The sequence below is a fragment of the Enhydra lutris genome, unplaced genomic scaffold (assembly GCF_002288905.1).
Source record: "Enhydra lutris kenyoni isolate GAN:26980312 unplaced genomic scaffold, ASM228890v2 scaffoldscaffold8, whole genome shotgun sequence".
NCBI lineage: Eukaryota > Metazoa > Chordata > Mammalia > Carnivora > Mustelidae > Enhydra > Enhydra lutris.
In genome coordinates, this window is record NW_019154092.1 from 13,535,593 (window position 1) to 13,555,434 (window position 19,842).

General features: G+C 41.0%; 1 protein-coding gene across 2 annotated transcripts; it reads right to left on the minus strand.

Annotated features, from left to right (window-relative positions):
* Window positions 1–490: 490 nt before the first annotated feature.
* LOC111142543 (myosin regulatory light chain 12B) lies at window positions 491–18,626 on the minus strand. 2 transcript variants are annotated; one of them, XM_022495804.1, is made up of 4 exons: window positions 18,352–18,626; window positions 5,129–5,327; window positions 2,170–2,331; window positions 491–919 (listed from the first exon to the last, which is right to left on the minus strand). In XM_022495804.1, the coding sequence occupies exons 2-4, from the start codon at window positions 5,310–5,312 to the stop codon at window positions 747–749; spliced, it is 519 nt and encodes a 172-aa protein (XP_022351512.1). In that variant the 5' UTR covers window positions 5,313–5,327; window positions 18,352–18,626; the 3' UTR covers window positions 491–746. The 2 variants fall into 2 exon arrangements, with proteins under 2 accessions (XP_022351512.1, XP_022351513.1); XM_022495805.1 differs by lacking the exon at window positions 18,352–18,626 and adding an exon at window positions 17,495–17,592.
* Between the last annotated feature and the right edge of the window lie 1,216 nt (window positions 18,627–19,842).

A 19,842-nucleotide genomic window follows, 5' to 3' on the forward strand; every position in this document is an offset into this window, starting at 1 on the left:
ATCTGTCTCACAAGGTTCTTGGGAAGATTCAGTGAAAAAAATCACCCATGTGTGGTGCTTTACATACAGTAAATGTTAGTAATAACTATTCTTTTCTTCAGAATTTTGCCTCATCTTCTTAGGCTCTAAGATCCATAAAATGTTAAATGTTTTCTCAGATATATCCTATATATATTATCCAATAGTTTAAACATCTGACTTACTGTAAGTATGAAAAAAAAAAAGGCAATAAGTAGTTTTTACTGCATAATGTTAATTTGTACTTAGAAGTTCTGAAGAACACTGTCTCACATAAGTGAAAAATCAGCTTTACCATGAAATTTGAATGTGAAGTTGAAAATCTGAAGAAAGAAAAAAAAAAAAGACTACCCCCAACTACCACTTGTTTAACCTTCTATTATATTTCATTTGAGTCAGCATAATCTTTATTTCAAAATAGTGTTTTTATTATATAAAAATGTAAAAATCCAGCAAAACCAGAAATACCGGATATATTTTCCTGGGCTTTCACATTTGTTGATTTTTATTCGCAATCTTTTTTTCAGCACAATTTACAACCTCGACCCCATTTGCAGTTTGATTATACAAGTGCTAAGTGGCAGAAAGGTCTAGAATAAATACATCAAAAAAAGAGGCCAAGCTGTGAAACTAAGTTGCATGCAACAGGTCTATGAGGGTGGGGGAAAGTGTCTGGGAAATAAAATGGAGTAAGACAAAGCAATTGGAAGGTATTAGCTAAAGTTCTTTCAATCATCTTTGTCTTTTGCTCCATGTTTAAGGATGCGCGTGAACTCAATATAATTGAAATTTCCCTTTTTGTCGATAGGCGCTTCTCTGTACAGCTCATCCACCTCCTCGTCTGTAAACCGATCTCCCATGGTTGTCAGCAGCTCTCTCAGGTAATCTTCCTGGATGGTGCCTGGCAGGCAGGAGAAGAAGGAGTCACGAATACATCCTGGCACTTTAATCGTTCATTTCTAAACTAGGTCAGTGTTGCAAAATACTTCAGAATATCCACATTTACATGAACAAAGTAAATTAGTGCACTAAGGCAATATGTAACTATATCATTATGTTTGCCTATTAATTTTGAGTTCTTTCATTTCAGAATTACTTTTTTTTTAAAGATTTTATTTATTTATTTCACAGAGAGAGATCACAAGTAGGCAGAGAGGCAGGCAGAGAGAGAGATAGAGGAGGAAGCAGGTTCTCCGCTGAGCAGAGAGCCCGATGCGGGACTCGATCCCAGGACCCTGAGATCATGACCTGAGCCGAAGGCAGAGGCTTAACCCACTGAGCCACCCAGGTGCCCCTCATTTCAGAATTTTAAAAAAAAAATTTATTTATTTGAGAGAGAGTGTGAGCAGGGGACGGGCAGAGGAAGAGGGAGCAGATCTCAATCAGACTCTGCATCAAGCACAGAGCCCAACATGGGGCTGAATCTCGGGACCCTGAGATCATGACCTGAGCTGAGACCAAGAGTCGGAAGCTTAACCAAGCTTAACCCAGGCGCCCCTAGAGTTCTTTCATTGTAAAAGCACAGTTAATACATTATAATGCTTACAAAATTAATTTGAAGCAAGTGTTTTCTAGAGGAGGAAAAAGAAAACCCTCTGTATTTCAGAGATGTAGGCAGCTGCCCAGAAAAAAGACCAAATGTGCATGAGGGACAGTGCAGTTGTGACAGGTAGAGACAGGAAGGAGGGTGCCAGGTGTATCTGAGGAAGTGTGCAGGTGGCTGAGGAGAGGGTTAAGAGAGAAGAAAAGGGGAAATGAGAGGAGTAAGAAATGTGAATAGCAAGGCTTTATACTCTTTAAAATGAGAAAAAAAAAGATTTTAACTGTTCAAGTTAGTTAATTATACTTTTTGGTGAGATTTACAGTCACTTGAAGAAGTTGTTTTCATTGTCTAAAAAATACTATTTAACAGACAATTCCCCATTTGGCTTTCAGGAAGCTCCGAACCAAATTCAAAGATTAATATCATAAACTGGGCAGCTTTATGACCTATATGCCCGTGACCTCCCATCTGTGGTCATATTATACTATTATAAATGGTAGTTTATTCATTTTTTTAAAAGTTATATTTTACTCATCTTTTTCATTTCCTAAAAAGTGTTTCATATAGTTTGGAATGAGGGTGGGCATGAACAAATAAAGAGCACTCACCAGTTGCTTCTTCATCAAAGCAAGCAAAAGCGTTTCTGATGACATCTTCTGGATCTGTGCCATTTAACTTCTCACCAAACATCGTGAGGAACATGGTAAAATTTATGGGCCCTGGAGCCTCATTCATCATGGCCTCAAGGTATGCATCAGTTGGATTCTTCCCTAGAAGATTTCACATTTTAACGTTTAAGGACAAAGAACTAATTTCAATACATAATTATTTTGCTACTGCTTTGCTCCCCAGTGTATTTTTAAATTACATCATCATCACATGGAACTATTTTTTCAATTAACTTGCATTAAGAACATTTTTAAAAGAGTTTTTAACAATGTAAAAAATCTTTGCTATATCATTATAAGAATGTATTGTGGGCACAGGTTCAATGTTTTTCATTCACTGATACTTTCTGCAAGCTTTCCTTCACTATTTTCATGAAAAACAGGCACCTGAGGGACACCTGGAGCGGCTCGGTCAGTTAAGCATCAGCCTCTGGCTCAGGTCATAATCTTGGGGTCCAGGATCAAGCCCCACATTAGGTCCCTGCTCAGTGGAGAGCCTGCTTCTCCCTCCCCTTCTGCCTCTCTCCCCCAGCTCATGCTCTCTCTCACAAATAAACAAACAAAAAAAGCCCCCCAAATACAGGCACCTGAAACCATGAACCAGGTAATGACACATTTCTGCATCTTAAATGTCAATAATGTTAAAAGTCCATCAGGGCACTTTGAAGCCCGTTGCTTAAAAAATCGAAATATTTGTATTTCCAATTGTGGCACAGTTGCCCATAAACTGGTATGCGTCAAAAATTTTATTTAGTAAGCTGGTCATTTAAGCCAAAACTATAAGGTTGGTTTAGAAGCGAGAGCTCACTTTGAACAATGTTATCTATTAGTCAGTTGCCAGACACGATTTACTCATATGGTGAAACTAGTTTAGTATTGCTTATAATGGGAAATCTTCATCTCAGTTTCAACTGAGACCACTTCTCCCTATGGAGGGAGAGTCCTCTGACCCTCTATGTGAGGTCAGGAGAAAGTCCCCAGGACTGGCCAGTCTTGGTGGGAACAACAAAGCGCTTCTCTTGGTCCAGGCATTTTTGGGCTCCCAAGGTGTAGGAAAAGCAGCCCTGAATGGAGGGTCTCAAATAGTGAGTTGGAATCCCAGTTCTGCCACTGACTGTGTGACCTGAGGAAAGGTGGCAGCTGTCTAGGGTTTAGTTTTTGTTTTTGTTTTTTTTTTTAATTGTAAAATGGACTGGTTAAACTTGGTATCTGAAAAGTCCCTTCCAACATTAAGTTTGTAATGATTCTCCAGGAAAAGTACATCTTAAGTTAGATATTCATATCTGAGGAAGCATCTGAATGCTACATCCAGGTAAGTGCTAATGACAGTCAAATCAAGAATTATGCTTTATATGTAGTTTTCCTCCTGGGACTTTGAGTGAAATTTAAATGCCAAGTGGGAACCTGTCTTACTGTATATTACCTGTCTCATTCATTATACCTGTTCAACATAACAATACAAAAATTAGCCTAAAATTAGTTTCAAGATTCACTGAATAAGTGAAAGGAACTAAAAAAGATCTACTTTTCTACCTTCAAATTTAATCCAACTCTGTAGCCATAATTTTTTGGGGAAAAATGTCTAACCCAAAGGTGTCAAGAAAACCTGGGTACTGAAAAGATGCAGGGACTTAAAATGAATTGGTTTAGGTTAAGCACCTATGGGCCCAATTCAGGGCATCCAATATAATTTGTTGATTTGAAAGGTAAATAAATACAGATCTTTAAAAAGCATGGGTTCCCCAAAATGGAAGACCCCAAAGTCAGTCTCTTCCTCTACTATCCCTCATTCACCCAACAAAAATTGAGCATCTAATATGAGCAGGGTACAGGCTTGAGTGTTCACTTTTCTTTTTTTTTTTTTTTAAGATTTTATTTATCTGAGAGAGAGAGAGAGAGAATGAGTAGGGATGGGGAAGATGGGGAAGAGGGAGAAGCAGGCTCTCTGCTGAGCAAGGAGCCTAATGTGGGGCTCGATCCCCAGACCCTGAGATCAAGACCTGGGCAGACACTTAACCAACTGACCCACCCAGGTGCCCTGAGTGTTCAATCTTTGTAATACAACTAAGTCCTTCAGTTTTACTCCACCACCTTTTTCATTAGTGACCTGCCCAAAAAGAGTACACTTAAAACACTAGGGTCCAACCCACCTCCAAGTCAGTAACTTAGTTCAATATCCTGATTTTACTCTCACTCTGAATAAAGAAAATGTTGTAAAATGTTAAAAATTGGTGCATCTAGGTAAAAATGTATGCATGTCCATCGCACTGTTCTTTCAACTTTTTGCAGGCTTAAAAATTTTCAAAATAATATGTTAGAAAAAATAAATAAAATAGAGGAACAAAATGGTGTTCTGGTTACTAAGAGGAAAAGAATAACAACCTCTCTCTTTGCCCTCTCGCCCCTGAACTGTCCTTTTTGGCTAATAGTCAAGAACAAGCAGAGAGCAGAGCCTAACTGTAGGCTATCCCTGACCTGCACCCCTTCCCCAGCAAGTCTACAGAGAACTAGGAGGCTCACCATTCCCAGCTGTAAAATCGCTGCTGACTTGGGGCAGAACGTGGAAGACCTTCCTTCTCATCCTTCTTTTTAAGATTACACCAAACAACAACAAAATCATACAAGGAATAATAACACCCATATAATCAAAATGACAAAGGGGCAGTTTCTGTTTGCTTTAAATCTTGTATCTTTATATTTTCTTTACCTTAATTATAAGAAAATTATAAATAAAATCCTCTTATGACTGGTCAGCCCCAACTTGGCACTTCCTACCTAGACATCTCTCACTAGGCCTCTGAGATAAGGAGAGAAATACTTACACATCACACAAAAAAATAATTCAAAAAACACTGAAATATTTTTGGGAGGTGGGCATATTAAGAATATAAAAGCCTACCTAGAGAAGCAAGCATATCATGCAAATCCTCCTTGTCAATGAAACCATCTCTGTTCTGATCAATCATGTTGAAGGCCTCTTTGAACTCCTGAATCTGTGACTGGTCAAACATGGCGAATACGTTGGATGTTGCGCGCTGGGGGCGCTTCTTGGTGGTCTTGGTCTTTGCCTTTTTGCTCGACATGGTGGCTGTTTAATTCTAGAGTTAAAAAGAAAAAACATGAAGCAAAAAAGAATGCATTAAACATAAAACAAAACAAAAAAAGAACCTGTAACACGTCAAGTTAGTGAGCAAAAATTTCTTAATGTAGAATTATTACTTCAATTGTGTAGGAATAAATATGCATTTCAATTTTATTTCCAATGTCACAATTAAATGGTTAGGAAAAAGCAGTTTTGAAAAATTTAAGAAACAGAATAGAAATCATTAAATAGCTTGCCTCCAAATTTCATGAGACTCATTTTTTTAAAGTGGAAATTAATTTAAAAATACACAGCAATAGCTAGCATTTATTGAATAGCTTACTATGTGCCAAGTACTGTTACGAGGATTTGGGGCTCCCCTAAAGAGAAAGACTCCAAAGCTGACATTTCATTTAACTTTTTACAAGTATCATCCTATTGGATCCTCCTAATAATCCACTGCAATAGGTACTCTTTTTACTCCATTTTATTACCAGTATTGCATAACCTCTCTGACCCTTGGTTTTTCAAAACACAGTATGAAAACCAGGGAACTTCACACAACCCTCAGTTTTATAGCAAAACAGCCTCTATTTCAATGCCAGTGAGACTTAAATGAGAAAACATTCACAAAGGAACTAGTATAGTCACTGTATGGTACATGTTCAAAAGGCTCTCATCTTAAAAAAATGATTGAAACCTACTTTTTTTTTTTTAGTGATCTCTATACCTGACATGGGGCTTGAACTCACATGGTGCTTGAACTCAGGACCCCAATATCAAGTCACATGCTCTATCAACCGAAGTCAGCCACGCACCCCAAACCTACTCTTTAATCTTGCATCCCTTCTAGCTTCATCCTCATTTCCCCTTTCCTTTGACAAAATGTTTAGAACAGCAGTCTGATACTCAACTGTCTCCATTTTCTCATCTTTCCAGTCACTCCTCAATTCTCTATAATATGGTGCCAATGGTAGCTTCCAATACTCTACTGAAAGCCACCAATAATTTAAAATTTATTTATTTATTTATTTGACAGAGAGAGAGAGAGAGAGAGATCACAAGTAGGCAGAGAGGCAGGCAGAGAGAGAGGGAAGCAGGCTCCCCGCTGAGCAGAGAGCCCGATGCGGGGCTCGATCCCAGGACCCTGAGATCATGACCTGAGCCGAAGGCAGCAGAAAGCCACCAATAATTTAGATGTCAAATAGGAGGTGCCTGGATGGCTCAGTCAGTTACAAGTCCTACTCTCGATCTCATCTCAGATCTTTGATCTCAGCTTTGTGAGTTCAAGCCCCATGTTGGGCTCCACACTGGGCATGGAGCCTACTTTAAAAAAAAAAAAAAAAAAAGTAAATGTCAAATAGCATGAACACATTTCATTCCATTTTTTATTTGCAGTTTTAAATAAACACAATGCAAAAATACTATCAACTTTGGAATCAGAAAGTCCTAAGTTCAAATCCCAGCTCCACCATTACTAGCTATGTATAACCTTGGAAAACCCAGAGAGACCAGAGCAATTTTTCCATCCAATGTCTTCATAATTGCCCTATGAGATAGGTATTATCTAGGTTAAAATATAAAACCAATGGCCCTATGTAGTAAACAATTTTGCCCAAAGAGAGGCTTGGCCTTTGTCCTCTCTGCTTCTGGGAGATAATCTCTAAGCCTGTGGAGTGTCCTGCCTATATCTGGGGTCTTGGGTCACATCAGATAATCTAACAATGTAATTTATTGTGGGGGTTATGGGTCATGTGTTACCAGTTTGACCTCTCAAGGGGTTAGAGACTAAGGTCAGCCACAGAGTAGCTAACAGTATCTATGTGGTGGAGCCCCAGTAAAAACTATGGCTATCAAGGATCAAGTGAGCTTTCCTAGTTAACAATACTCCATGCATACTGTCACATCTTGTTGCCAGGAGGAGTAACACTGTCCCTGGAAGAGAACAACTGGAGCTCTGCATTTGGAACACTCCTGGACTGCAGCACACATCTCTTTCCTTGGCTGATTTTAATCTGAATCCTTTTACTGCAATAAACCATAACCAAGGATATAACAGCTTTCAATGAATTATGTGAATTCTAGCAAAATTATCAAAACTGAGGGTTGTCTTTGGGGGCCCAAACTTGCGATTGGCATCAGAAATGAGGGTGGAAGGGGCGCCTGGGTGGCTCAGTGGGTTAAGCCTCTGCCTTCGGCTCAGGTCATGATCCCAGGGTCCTGGGATCGAACCCCGCATCCCGCTCTCTGCTCAGCGGGGAACCTGCTTCCCACTCTCTCTGCCTACCTCTCTGCCTACTTGTGATCTCTGTCTGTCAAATAAATAAATAAAATCTTAAAAAAAAAAAAAAAAAGAAAGAAATGAGGGTGGTCTTGGGGACTGTTGTTTAACTCTGCAGCCCCATAGTATGAAAGCAAATGACTGGCTGGGCAGTGGCTGACCAAGGCAATTTTGGACTTTGGTCTCTAGGATTTTTAGTCATGAATTTTCTTTTCTTTTCTTTCTTTCTTTCTTTCTTTCTTTCTTTCTTTCTTTCTTTTTTTTTTTTTAAGGTAAACTCTATACCCTACATGGGGCTGGAACTCACAACCCTGAGATCAAGAGCTGCATGCTCTATCAACTGGGCCAACCAGGCACCCTAGTCTTGGGCTTTTAATCTACACTGTTTACTTCTCTTTCTTCAATTAAAAAAAAAACAAAAACAAAAACAAAACAAAACAAAAAAACCACCCTCCACCCCAACCCCAACCCTGGGTATTCTGAAGCTTGGCTTAGTGGTGCAAGTTTGAAGTACACCAGCCTTAGAATTCTTATTCTAAACACAGAGTTCATATTCCAACACCTTCTCTACCCCATGTAAGTGTTAGTTTTCTCCTCTGTCCTGTAACAGTTTATTTGAGTTTAGTTACATTGAAGGTTAAATCAGAGACAGAAAGTGGTCTACCAGCAAGGCACTTGTCTATGCTTTAATTCTTCTTCCTATTCCAAAACTGGTGATTACAACTTTTTTGTGCTAAAAATTCTGATTCTATTTCTTTAAGATATAATATGTACAAAAGACAGTAAATCTGAAGGCAAGAATTAGTTCTCTCAGTATCTACAAATTATATTTGTAATAGACTCATTTAGAAAAACATCCCAGAGTAAATTGTGTCATGCTAACCCTACAGCTACCCCAAAGGTCTATAGTATTGAAACATTTCTGAAGCTTGGTTGGGGTTCTCCAAGAAGCTAATGCCAAGAAGGGATTAAACATGCAAAGGTTTTTATTAGGAGCAATGCCTGTGAGAGAATGGGAGGTAACCAGTAAGGCCAGAAATGCCACTAGATGGTAAGACAAGTCTGACCCCAAAAGTGAAGGCAATAGGGAAGGAAGGTGAAAAACAATCAAGGGCAATTCATCAATGGCCCTAATCAAAACAGATTACAGAACAGGTAATAAGCTCAATGTAATAACACCAGAACTTCTTCTAAAAAAGTTTTTCTCCCTATACTTCACTTTAAAACTGTACACATTTATATATATATATATATATATATATATATATATATATATATATATATATACCTATATGCTACACACATCCACACATATCAGCTGAAAAGTGAGGTAAAGCAAAACAATCAATCTGAAAGGAACTATCCCCCCAAAAGAAACTACCATCCTCTTTCCCCTTTCCATCTGAGATAAGGATCTTGGCTTTCTCTACTTTCTCGCTTCCCACTCACTTTCCACCCATCACAACCTGGCTTTTTTCCCCTCTACTGCAACTGCTTTCAAACTGCCAAATCCAGTCTAACTCCTTGGATCACTCTGCTGTGTTTGACATCATTTTATGCCTCTTTTCTTCAGAGCCTTAACAACTCTTGGCCTTGGTGAACAGTAATAGTAGAAATGAACTGTCCACGACAAGCCATAAGAGACTCTTAATCTCACAAAACAAACTGGGGGTTGCTGGGGGGAGGGGGCTAGGGGGGGGGTGGTTGGGTTATGGACATTGGGGAGGGTATGTGCTATGTTGAGTGCTGTGAAGTGTGTAAGCCTGACGATTCACAGACCTGTATCCCTGGGGCTAATAATACATTATCTGTTAATAAAAAATAAAAATAAAATAAAATCCTAAAAAAAAAAAAAAAAAAAAAAAAAAAGAAAAAAAGAAAAGAACTGTCCAAAATGGAAAAGGGCAAGTTTCCCAACCTTGAAGACATTCCACTATTACAAGGGAGACTCTTTAAAAAAAAAGAAAGAAAAAAAATTATTTTGAGAGAGAGAGAGCACAAGCAGGGGCAAGAAGCAGAGGGATAGGGAGAAGCAGCAGGAAGCCGGACATGGGGCTTGATCCCAAGACTCCAGAATCAGATCTGAGCTGAAGGCAGATGCTTAAATGACTGAGCCATCCAGATGCTCCACAAGGGAGACTCCTAGTGATATTGGAAAGGTTGGCTTATGTACAATGCTACATTTGACTTGATGATACCAACTTACTCTTCTCTGTTCTATTTCTATGACTGGTCCTCCTCCATTTCTTGTTAGGCTTTTATCTTCACTCACCTAAATATTCATGTTTCCCAATATTCTAGCAGTCCATGGCTTATTAAAATTCTTTCCATTCTGCTTTCCTTGAATGATCTCATCAACTCTCACTGGTCTGACAACATTGATGACTACCAAGTCTGTATGTTCAAGCCTGACCTTTCCCTTGGGCTGCAGTCTCTTAATACCCAACTGCTTGTGAAAGGCACCCATTTGGACACCCCACAGACACTCCGAATCAATGTGTTGAACACCAAATTCATTATCTTCCTGTTTCTAAATTTTCTTAGCTTTCTGTCTTCTCTCAGTTAATGACACCATCATTTACCAATTCGCCAAGCCAGAAACCTAGAGTCATTCCCAACTCCTCCCTCTCCCTGGTGAATCAACCCTTGCTTCTTGAATATTTCTCAGGCTTGCTCATCTTCCTCATTCCTCTCCCACCACCCTAAACTGGGTCTTCATTATTTCTGTGCAGAATATTTCTATAGCTAAATAACATATCTTCTTGCTTTTTCGTCCCTCTAACCTGCCCTCTACATTCCAGCCAGTGGTGTCGAACATATGAATATGACCTTACCTTTCTCTTAAAAATCTTCTTTGGCTCCCCACTGCATATAGTGGAAAGTTTAAGTTCTTAAGCATGGTCTACAAGGTCCTCCTTTCCATGCACTAGAATGACCTCTCCAGCCTTATCTCTAGCCATTCTTTGTACTTTTCCTTCAGCAGCACCAAACTGCTTGTATGGAACCATGCAGTTTCTTACCTTGTGTACTTCTGTTCTTGCTATTTTTCCAGCCCCAAAATGCTTTAAGACCAGCGAGAAAATTAAAGGTTTACTTAACTTAGGACTCCATTACCATCTACTGAGTGACTCATGTGCTAGGCACATTATGTGCATTAAACTTAACATACCTGCTTTACAAATATGAAGAAACGGAAGATCGGAGCTATTAAAAAACTTTCCCAACGTCACCTTGTGGCAGAGCCGGGATCCAAACCCCATTTATTAAAGGTTATTTCTACCTTTATATTATTCACTTTGTACTATATGTTCTTCTAATCATTTTACCATAAATTTTTTTTTTTTTTTTTTTTTTTTTGGACAGACAGAGATCACAAGTAGGCAGAGAGGCAGGTAGAGAGAGAGGGTGGGGGAAGCAGGCTCCCTGCTGAGCAGAGTGTCTGATGTGGGGCTTGATCCCAGGACCCTGGGATCATGACCTGAGCTGAAGGCAGAGGTTTTAACCCACTGAGCCACCCAGGCGCCCCTTACCACAAAATTTTTTAAAAACTTTCAATACTATCAATGTAATTCAACACTGACCTTTTTAAAAAAAGATTTTATTTATTTATTTGAGAGAAAGAGAGGGAGTGTGTGTAAGAGGGTAGGGGGGGAAGGAGAGAGAGAGAACTTCAAGCATACTCCCTGCTGAGCAGGGAGCCCCATGTGGGGCTCAATCTCACAACCCTGAAATCATGAGCCAAAATCAAGATGAAGACACGTAACTGAGTTACCCAGGCATCCCTCCCCTCCCCTCTCCCAATGATTTCTGAGCAGTGACTTTCCTCTGAATTCAAGTCCTCGAGTTTTCAAATAAATTCAGACAATAACTGGGGAAACCAACGTACAGAATAGAACTGCATAGTGGAATGGACTGTGTAATCTAGATTTATTTAAAGTGACAGTATTTCCTACCAGTCATGGCCTTGGTTTGACATCATAAAGGCTTGAAACTTTTACTTGGACTGTCAAATTAATGTTTAACCTATACATGTTAAAGAGAAAACAATAATCCAACCCTCTCCATAAACTATAATTACAGAAAAAAATCCATATAGACCAGCATATAATGTAATCAAGAGCCCTCAACAGCAGTAAAAACTTCTCATTTCCTCCTCAAAATTTTTATTTCATTATTTTGGTAAATTTCTCATATAGTGTGAACTAAAGGTTATAGGTCCTGGTCACAGAGTTTACAAGAAGGGCGGGGATATAGGAATACTGGTATATGTGGCTGTGGTGTCAACATATTTACATAATAATCTACATGTCTGCAAAACACTTGCAATACTGATGTATAAATCAAACCATGGGCACAATAATCACTAATAAGCGGAAACTGCTTGTGAACTTCCTCAGCCTATATGACTTTATTGGCTTTTATGGGGCATATTCTGGCAGCTACCTAGGACTTCGACATTCCTTTGAGGTTTCTTCCTTTAAGTGTTTTAAGTCAGTTGGTTGCTGTCGCCATATGGCAAGTAAACATTCTCTCACAGCAGTTCACCTTCTGGTCTCAATCTTGGCTGCACATTAGAATCATCTTGGAAGTTTAAAAAAATTGATGCCTAGGTCCTAGTCCGCTCTAACACAAACTGAGTGATGATGGGTGGGGCCCATGACTGCTATTTTAAAAAGTGCATTAGGCGATTCCATGCAGGAGGGTTGAGAATGAAAATTAACCATTTAGAAGGCGCTATTTATATACTGAGTCCCTTCAGTTTTAAAAATTTGGTCATTATGTCTTAATGGAGATGTTAGAGACCTGGATACTAATGCCAGTTCTGTCATTCACAAGTTCCATGACCTTAGGTCATTTTGGCTTTCCTGAGCCTCATTGTCCTCATCTATAAAATAAAAGAAGCAGATCAAAAGTCACAAACTGCAGCTACCAACCTATATGCAATTTTCAGAGAGGTTCATTTAATTTTCCCAGGGGTGATTTTTTAAAATGCCTTTTTATTTTATTTTTTTAAAGATTTTATTTATTTATTTGACAGATATAGATCACAAGTAGGCAGAGAGGCAGGCACAGAGAGAGGAGGAAGCAGGCTCCCTGCTGAGCAGAGAGCCCGATGCGGGACTTGATTCCAGGACCCTGGGATCATGACCTGAGCTAAAGGCAGAGTCTTTAAGCCACTGAGCCACCCAGGCGCCCCTAAAATGCCTTTTTAAGTAACTGAATTTGTTTGCCAACATTTTAAAAAGCTGAATAGTTACTTTAATAAAAACAAATTTCAGACATCTTGAAAAACTGTATAAGAGGTCACTTGACCGGCATTCCCAAGTTCCTGTAATAAATGAGTATTCAGTAAGCAATTCCCACTACTCCCTACAGCTTCCTGTCACAACTGGAATTTGTTTATGTGACTGAGACCCTTTGAGAGCTCTGAACTTGTTCCTTGGCCTCTGAGAGCATCTGAACTTGTTCCTTGGCTCCAATGGTAGCCAAACTCCAAGATGGCCCTCTTGCCCTTGTGCAATCCCATCCAACAGTGAAAAGGGCTGACCTGCGTAGGGAGGTAAAATAATTTTCCTTCTACCCTTCTGACTTCTTGGCTGACACTTCTGTAATTATAGATTCACAAGAGACAAACAGAAATTTACTAACATGTATATATGGGAGATACCCAGGCAAAAGCCTACTCTGAAAGGTAACTTAGAAGTCAGCTTAGACATCATCTCCAGCTAAAGACAAAGAAGGAAGTATGTGTGAGGGGAAGAGGCTAGTTGCAGAAATTGCACAGTAAACGGGGTAAGGCTTGTCATGTAGACTAAAGTCAGGGCTTTCTCCACTGATAATAGTCTAAAGTTGTCTCCAGAGGGTAATCTTTGTTCTTGGAGGGGAGGAAGGACACCGTTGTACATTTATGTCCTGCTTTTAGGCAAATAGGACAGAGAGCTTTTCTTTTGTCTGTTTCTTCAACTGCCTTCAGTTCAAAACAATCTGTATGCCAAAGTAGCTTATTTTGGAGTGGCATATTCTGCTACTCTTCATAACCAATAGGATATTGCAAAAATGATGGTGTGTGATCTTGTAATATACCTTCTGCCTTGCTCTTCCTCAAACTACTCAATCTGGGGCAAGCCAGCACCAGGACACAAGGGCCCTACACAGCCCTATGGAAAGGTCCATATGCAGGGAAGTGAGGCCCCCCGCCAAGAGTCAACACCAACTTGCCAGCCATGTGTGCCAGCCATCTTGGATGCTGCTCTTCCTTCAAATGATTGCCAATCCAGCTGACACCCGGACTACAATCTCATGAGACTCAAAACCACTAGCTAAGCTGCCTTGGAATTCCAGACCCTTGGAAACTGTTTATTGCTTTTTTAAGGTGCTGAATTTGGGGTAATTGGTTATATAGTACTAGAAAACAAGTAAAGCCACTGTGTTTCCTTGGCCTCTTTAATATTAAAATAGGACAATGATTTATTTCAGAATTATGGCCACAGTCAAGTTTGTATTAGATAGGGAATTTTGATTCCAGGTTAGAAAATTTTAATTCCTTCTATTCTCCAAGTTCTGTGGGCTCTTCTTTTTTTAAGAAGATTTTATTAATTTTTAAAGTAATCTCTACACCCATTATGGGGCACAAACCTATAATCCCGAGACCAAGATTTGCTTGCTCTACCAACTGAGCCAACCAGGCACCCCTCATTTTTGCCATTTTAAAAATATTCTTCTAGTGATTTATAACCATTCCATATAGGTTTTTAAATGTTAGCCCACAGTTACTCATACTATTTAATTACTTTTTTAAAAGTTTATTTGTTTTTAAGTAATCTCTTCCCCAACGCAGGACTCAAACTCATGATCTCCTGAGATCAAGAGCCGCATGCTCTGACTGAACCAGCCAGGTGCCCCTTAGGTGGGTGCCTCTTTGAACTGCAACAGAGTCACCACTTCCTCAACATTCCCATCAACACTATCCTATTCTTCTGATGCCTATGCGGATTTTGCTAGTTCTTCTTGCTTCCTAATTGGAGTTTTTCCAAAGATCTACTTGAACTATAGTGCTTTTCTCAGGTACTGGTTGAAAAATCAGGAGCATAAAGCTTCCTTTCAAAAATGAGGTAACTGGAAAGGGAAGAGGAGCTGATTTTGTGAGCAAAAGCATGATGAAGAGTTCAAGTTCCAGCCAAGCTCCAGCAGAATGGTAGTGGAGGCCCAGGGTCAGGATGCTTAGGGGATCTCCTCTAGCAAGGCCAATTTGTAAGTAGAGGCACAAGGTGAGGCCTAACAGTAAATGATGCAAAAAAGCACAGAGCGGTTCTGCTAAAAGTTAAGGTCATTTCTGATTTAATTCTCACGCTCGGCATGGTCTGTCAGAAACTTTAGAAATTTCTCATGGATTCCCATGGTCATTACTGTAGTCAAGACTAATGTTAGTGCTAATTAGGAGGATCAAATGACTGGATACATGAGCAACAGTCTGAAAACAGCAATCATAAGGAGAATTTAGTATATAATCAAGCCAAAACAGTTCACAAAATTAACCTCATATACTTAATGACATATCACTGTTTTTATACTGCATATTTAGGCCAGTATGTAATCAGTTCTATAAATTATTATATCTATTATTTCTTTTACAAAGCCAAACACAATTTTTACAGCTTTCCTCTTGGTACCAGCTAAGCTTTCCTCATAGTATATGTATTTTAATATTTACCACATACATTATAATGCTGTCATTTTTAAATTACAGGTTTTATGATCATCCCAGCTGGCAGTAAATTTTCCATCCCCTGAACTCCCATATATTATTTTGTTTTATTGCAGTGAAATTTATATATGGTAAAATGTAGAGATCATAAAAATGAGTTTTTATAAATGTGAACCCCCATGTAACCACCATCCCAATGAAGTTATAAATGTTAACATCACTCCAGAAAGTTCTTTCCAAGTCAATGACCCTCTCCCATAGGCAACCATTGCTCAGATTTCTATAAATCAGAAATTTATTTTTAAAAAATTTTAAAAAGATTTTATTTATTTATTTGACAGACAGAGATCACAAGTAGGCAGAGAGGCAGGCAGAGAGAGGGGGAAGCAGGTTCCCCGCTGAGCAGAGAGCCTGATGTGGGGCTCCATCCCAGGATCCTGGGATCATGACCTGAGCCAAAGGCAGAGGCTTTAACCCACTTCAGCCACCCAGGTGCCCCTATAAGTCAGAAATTTATTAACTATAAATTAGTTTTGTCTGTCTTTGACATTTTTTTTTTTAAAGAATTTATTTATCCATTTGACAGGTAGAGATCACAAGTAGGCAGAGAGACAGGCAGAGAAAGAGGAGGAAGCAGGGCCCCCTCCAAGCAGAGAGCCGGATGCAGGGCTTGATCCCAGGACTCTGGGATCATGACCCGAGCTGAAGGCAGAGGCTTTAACCCACTGAGCCACCCAGGCGCCCGTCTTTGACATTCTTATAAATGGAATTATATTCTATATTCCTGACTTCTTTCACTCAATATAATATTTCTGAGATTCATTTATCTTGTTGCTTTTATCAGTGGTTTATTCTTTTTTTACTGCCCAGTAATATTCTCTTGCCATGTCATTTACTTACACATTTTTGTGACCTTTTTACCTTGGATTGTATGGTATAATAGTGCCTTACACTCAGTAGGTGCTCCATAAATATCAGTAAAGCAAATACATACATATGCCTCCTTCCTATCACAAGCAGAATTACATATACATATATAAGGTAGATCCTGGATCTGACTCCCAAAATAATCTTTTCTCTATGGTCTACCCATGGTTCAGCATTAACTCTACTGGAGTCTTCCCCAAGAGATCCTCAACAAAACTTACCAGTTAACCCCTGTTCCATATCTGGAGGAAACAACGCTGATAATAGACAATAACTGAGTGCTAAATATGTGCTAGCCCTTGGTCTAAGCATTTCACATATTTTAACATATTTAACCCTCTGAATTAATGATATAGGTGCTGTTATCTCCATTTCTCAGATGACAAAATTAGGGCAAAGAGAATAAACAATTTGCCTACAGCCAACAGTTAGAAAATGGTAGAGTTTATATTTTGTATCTGTACTCCGGAAATCTAGCTCCAGAGCTTGTACCACTGGCCCCTAATATCCTATATATATAGACAGCTCAAATTCTCTATCATGAAAACGTGGATAGCTGGTTGGGGGTACCAAGCAATGTCACCACACAGCTAAAATGCAGAATAAGGAAAATACGAAAGATGCTGGTAATGAAACTCATCCCCAGATACCCGATGTCTTTGAATCCTAGAAAAGAGGGACAACCAGTCCTATTTACAGGCTCTTTTATTTCCTAAAACAATGACCTTCACCTGGGGATCTATCCTTCAGAAGTTTCAGTTCATCCTGTCCAAATTCAGTCTCATTAAAGCATAAATGAATATCAAGCCAGCCATTATAAAAGTTGTTTCATTCAACAGAGCCTGAACAAACAAAAAGCTGTGCACTTAGTTACGAGGTCCAGCAGAGTCCACCTAATGCTTACAGAGAAAATGGACGGCACATGTGAATCCTTCAAATGACCTTGGGCAAATTATCTCACTTCTCTGGGTTTCAGTTTCCTCAACTATAAAATGAAAGATAATCTATAAAACAGATAATCTATTTCACAAGATAATCTGTAAAGTTCTTTTGAATCCGAAAATGTTATGATTCTTCTCTTATCAAAAGACCATTCTAAATCCATCTTAAACAAAGGCTGCCAAACTAATCCTCTAACACCCCCTTTCTTCATATTACTCACTTTCTAAAGAATCCAAAATGACTGCCTGATGCCTCTTACATAATTTCTTATTTCTCGGTCAAGTTTTCAAGGTATCTGTAAAAACGCCTCACTTATTTACCTACCTACCCTTACATCCAGCTATTATTCATTTTATTTCTTGTTTCTTTCAAGCTAGTCTCTCCCCGCGCGGCCTCTTTCTCACACAACACAATTCCCACTTTTTCAGCTTTTAGTCTTGTTACCTCCTTCCACAGATCCTGCCAGAAATACTTAAGTTCTACCTCCTAGGGCTAAATCCAAGGTCTTCAATAAGGTCATGATTCTTTCTCCAGGAAATCTTTCTTGACTTTTGTCATTCGTCCTTTTCTTCAATCAACACGAATGAACTAAATCTTTACAAGATGCAAGACACAGTAGAGTTACAACTCCTACGGAAATCATTACATTTTAGCCTGTACCAACCATGCACTCCGACACAGGTGCTCTAATAGTTTCCTCGGACACTTCATCTAACGCAAGAAGCAGGCACCAGTAGACTCCTACCCACTAAAGCACCTAGCACCATGTCGGGACACAGAGCAGGTGCTCAACACCTTCATCGGCCGACTGGGCCCGCCGAGGGCAAGGCGCTGGCAGCGGAGCCTTCGGGCGGTCGGAGGCACCAGGTGGGTGAAGTCAGCCGGGTGACGCAAGGGCTGGTCTACCCTGTGCTGGGGACCCAGCCACCTCTTCCGACAGGGCGTCTCCCCAGCCCGGCTTCATCTGCCCGGCCGCTGCCCAGCCTCTCAACTTCCAGGCGGAGGCTGGGCCACTGCCAAGACCTTCTCGCCCACCCTTCTCGCCCAACCTGACAGGTCCCGCAGCCCCCGGTCCCCCGCGCCCCGGTCCCTTGGGGCGGGGTCCGGCGGCGGGCGCGAGGCCGGAAGGGAGGAGGGACGTACGCGGCCCAAAGGGTGTCGTGCGCGGGGGCGAGTGCCACTCACCGCCGCCAGACACCAGAACCCGGGCTGCCCTGCGCGAGACGAGGAGCGACGGCGACGATGGCTAGGCTGCGGCGCGACAGTGGCGGCGGCCGGCACTTCCTGCCTGAAGAGGTGGACCGGAAAGCGCACCGGAAGGCGCGGCTGGATCCAACTCGGGACGGGGGGGATGCGAGAGGTGTTCTCGCTCAAGACCGAGCGAAGCGCACTGTGTGGGCCGCGGAGCCGGGCTAGGGCCGGCGAACACAGTCTGGCCTTTAGTTGTCTTCTGTGGCCTGTGGGACCTGCTGCTACATTCCCCCTTTGCGTGCGGCTGCAGTCCCGCGGCCCGCCCTCCTCCCCCGCCCGGCACGGCGAGTTCCCGCGGCCCTTCCGCATTCCCCCGCTGCGGGGCGCGGGTCCGATCCTGGAATTTGACTTGGTGGGGCAGGGCGGGGCTCGCTGCGATCCTTCAGGATTTGGGGTTCCCCCGGCGCCAGAAGCCGCCCACCCTGGACTCTCAGAGTTAGCACGGGGAAGTAAAGCTCGCGTAGTTCCATTTGTACTTGAGGTAAAACAAGTGATTGTTTAGGGTGCGTCCCACGTAATACGGAAGGTAAGAGGGCGGCGGCCGGGCGGACCCTGCCTGCTGGAAAACCCTTTCTTTTTCAACTGGGCTCCAACCGGAGCTTTTCTACCGTCACATTTAAGGTTTACCGCCTTACAGACCACGGCCAGCCTATGACTGTTTCACTCCCCTTCCAACCACGAGAAAGTCTTACTCAAAATACTTGCTTTCCGTTGGGTCGATAGATGACAAAATTGCACACACATACTTACAAGCGCTCACACATTATAAAATGTTCTTCGTCAAAACAGGAAACCACGAAGCTACGTTATTCAAGGTTTGTTCTAAATAGTGTTTGTGGGGGCGCCTGGGTGGCTCAGTGGGTTAAGCCGCTGCCTTCGGCTTGGGTCGTGGTCTCAGGGTCCTGGGATCGAGCCCCGCATCGGGCTCTCTGCTCAGCAGGGAGCCTGCTTCCTCCTCTCTCTCTGCCTGCCTCTCTGACTGCTTGTGATCTCTCTCTCTGTCAAATAAATAAATAAATAAATCTTTAAAAATAAATAAATAAATAAATAGTGTTTGTGCCCATAACCTTCAGTTGCCTCACTTGGAATAAGAGATGAATAGCACTATCTGGGTAATGGAGAGTAAGTCAACTTAATACCAAACCTTTATTGAGCACTGTGACTGAAAGTGTGACAGATGTTGGGGGGAGAGGAATAAAAATGCCTTTTATATTCTAGAAGTCTTTGATGAGAAATTCCTAGATAGTAGGAGCGATGGATTCAGTATTCTATAGTAGTTCTTAAACAGCACTGTAAGCAAAACCTGAAGGGCTTTGTAAGATTCTTGAGCCCCAACCCCAGAGAGTCAAATGTACTAGGAGGAGGCTGGGGCCTTAATTTACATTTCTAATAAGCACCTTGGGGATGCTGATGTTGTGGTCCAGA

What these genes read in the sequence shown, in the direction of transcription:
- LOC111142543 (XM_022495804.1), bottom strand. Translation starts at nt 5,312, where the DNA reads ATGTCGAGCAAAAAGGCAAAGACCAAGACCACCAAGAAGCGCCCCCAG. An exon ending in TGATATGCTTGCTTCTCTAG is followed by an intron (nt 2,332 to 5,128) that starts GTAGGCTTTTAT and finishes GAAATCTTCTAG; the next exon opens with GGAAGAATCCAACTGATGCA. An exon ending in CTTTGATGAAGAAGCAACTG is followed by an intron (nt 920 to 2,169) that starts GTGAGTGCTCTT and finishes CCTGCCTGCCAG; the next exon opens with GCACCATCCAGGAAGATTAC.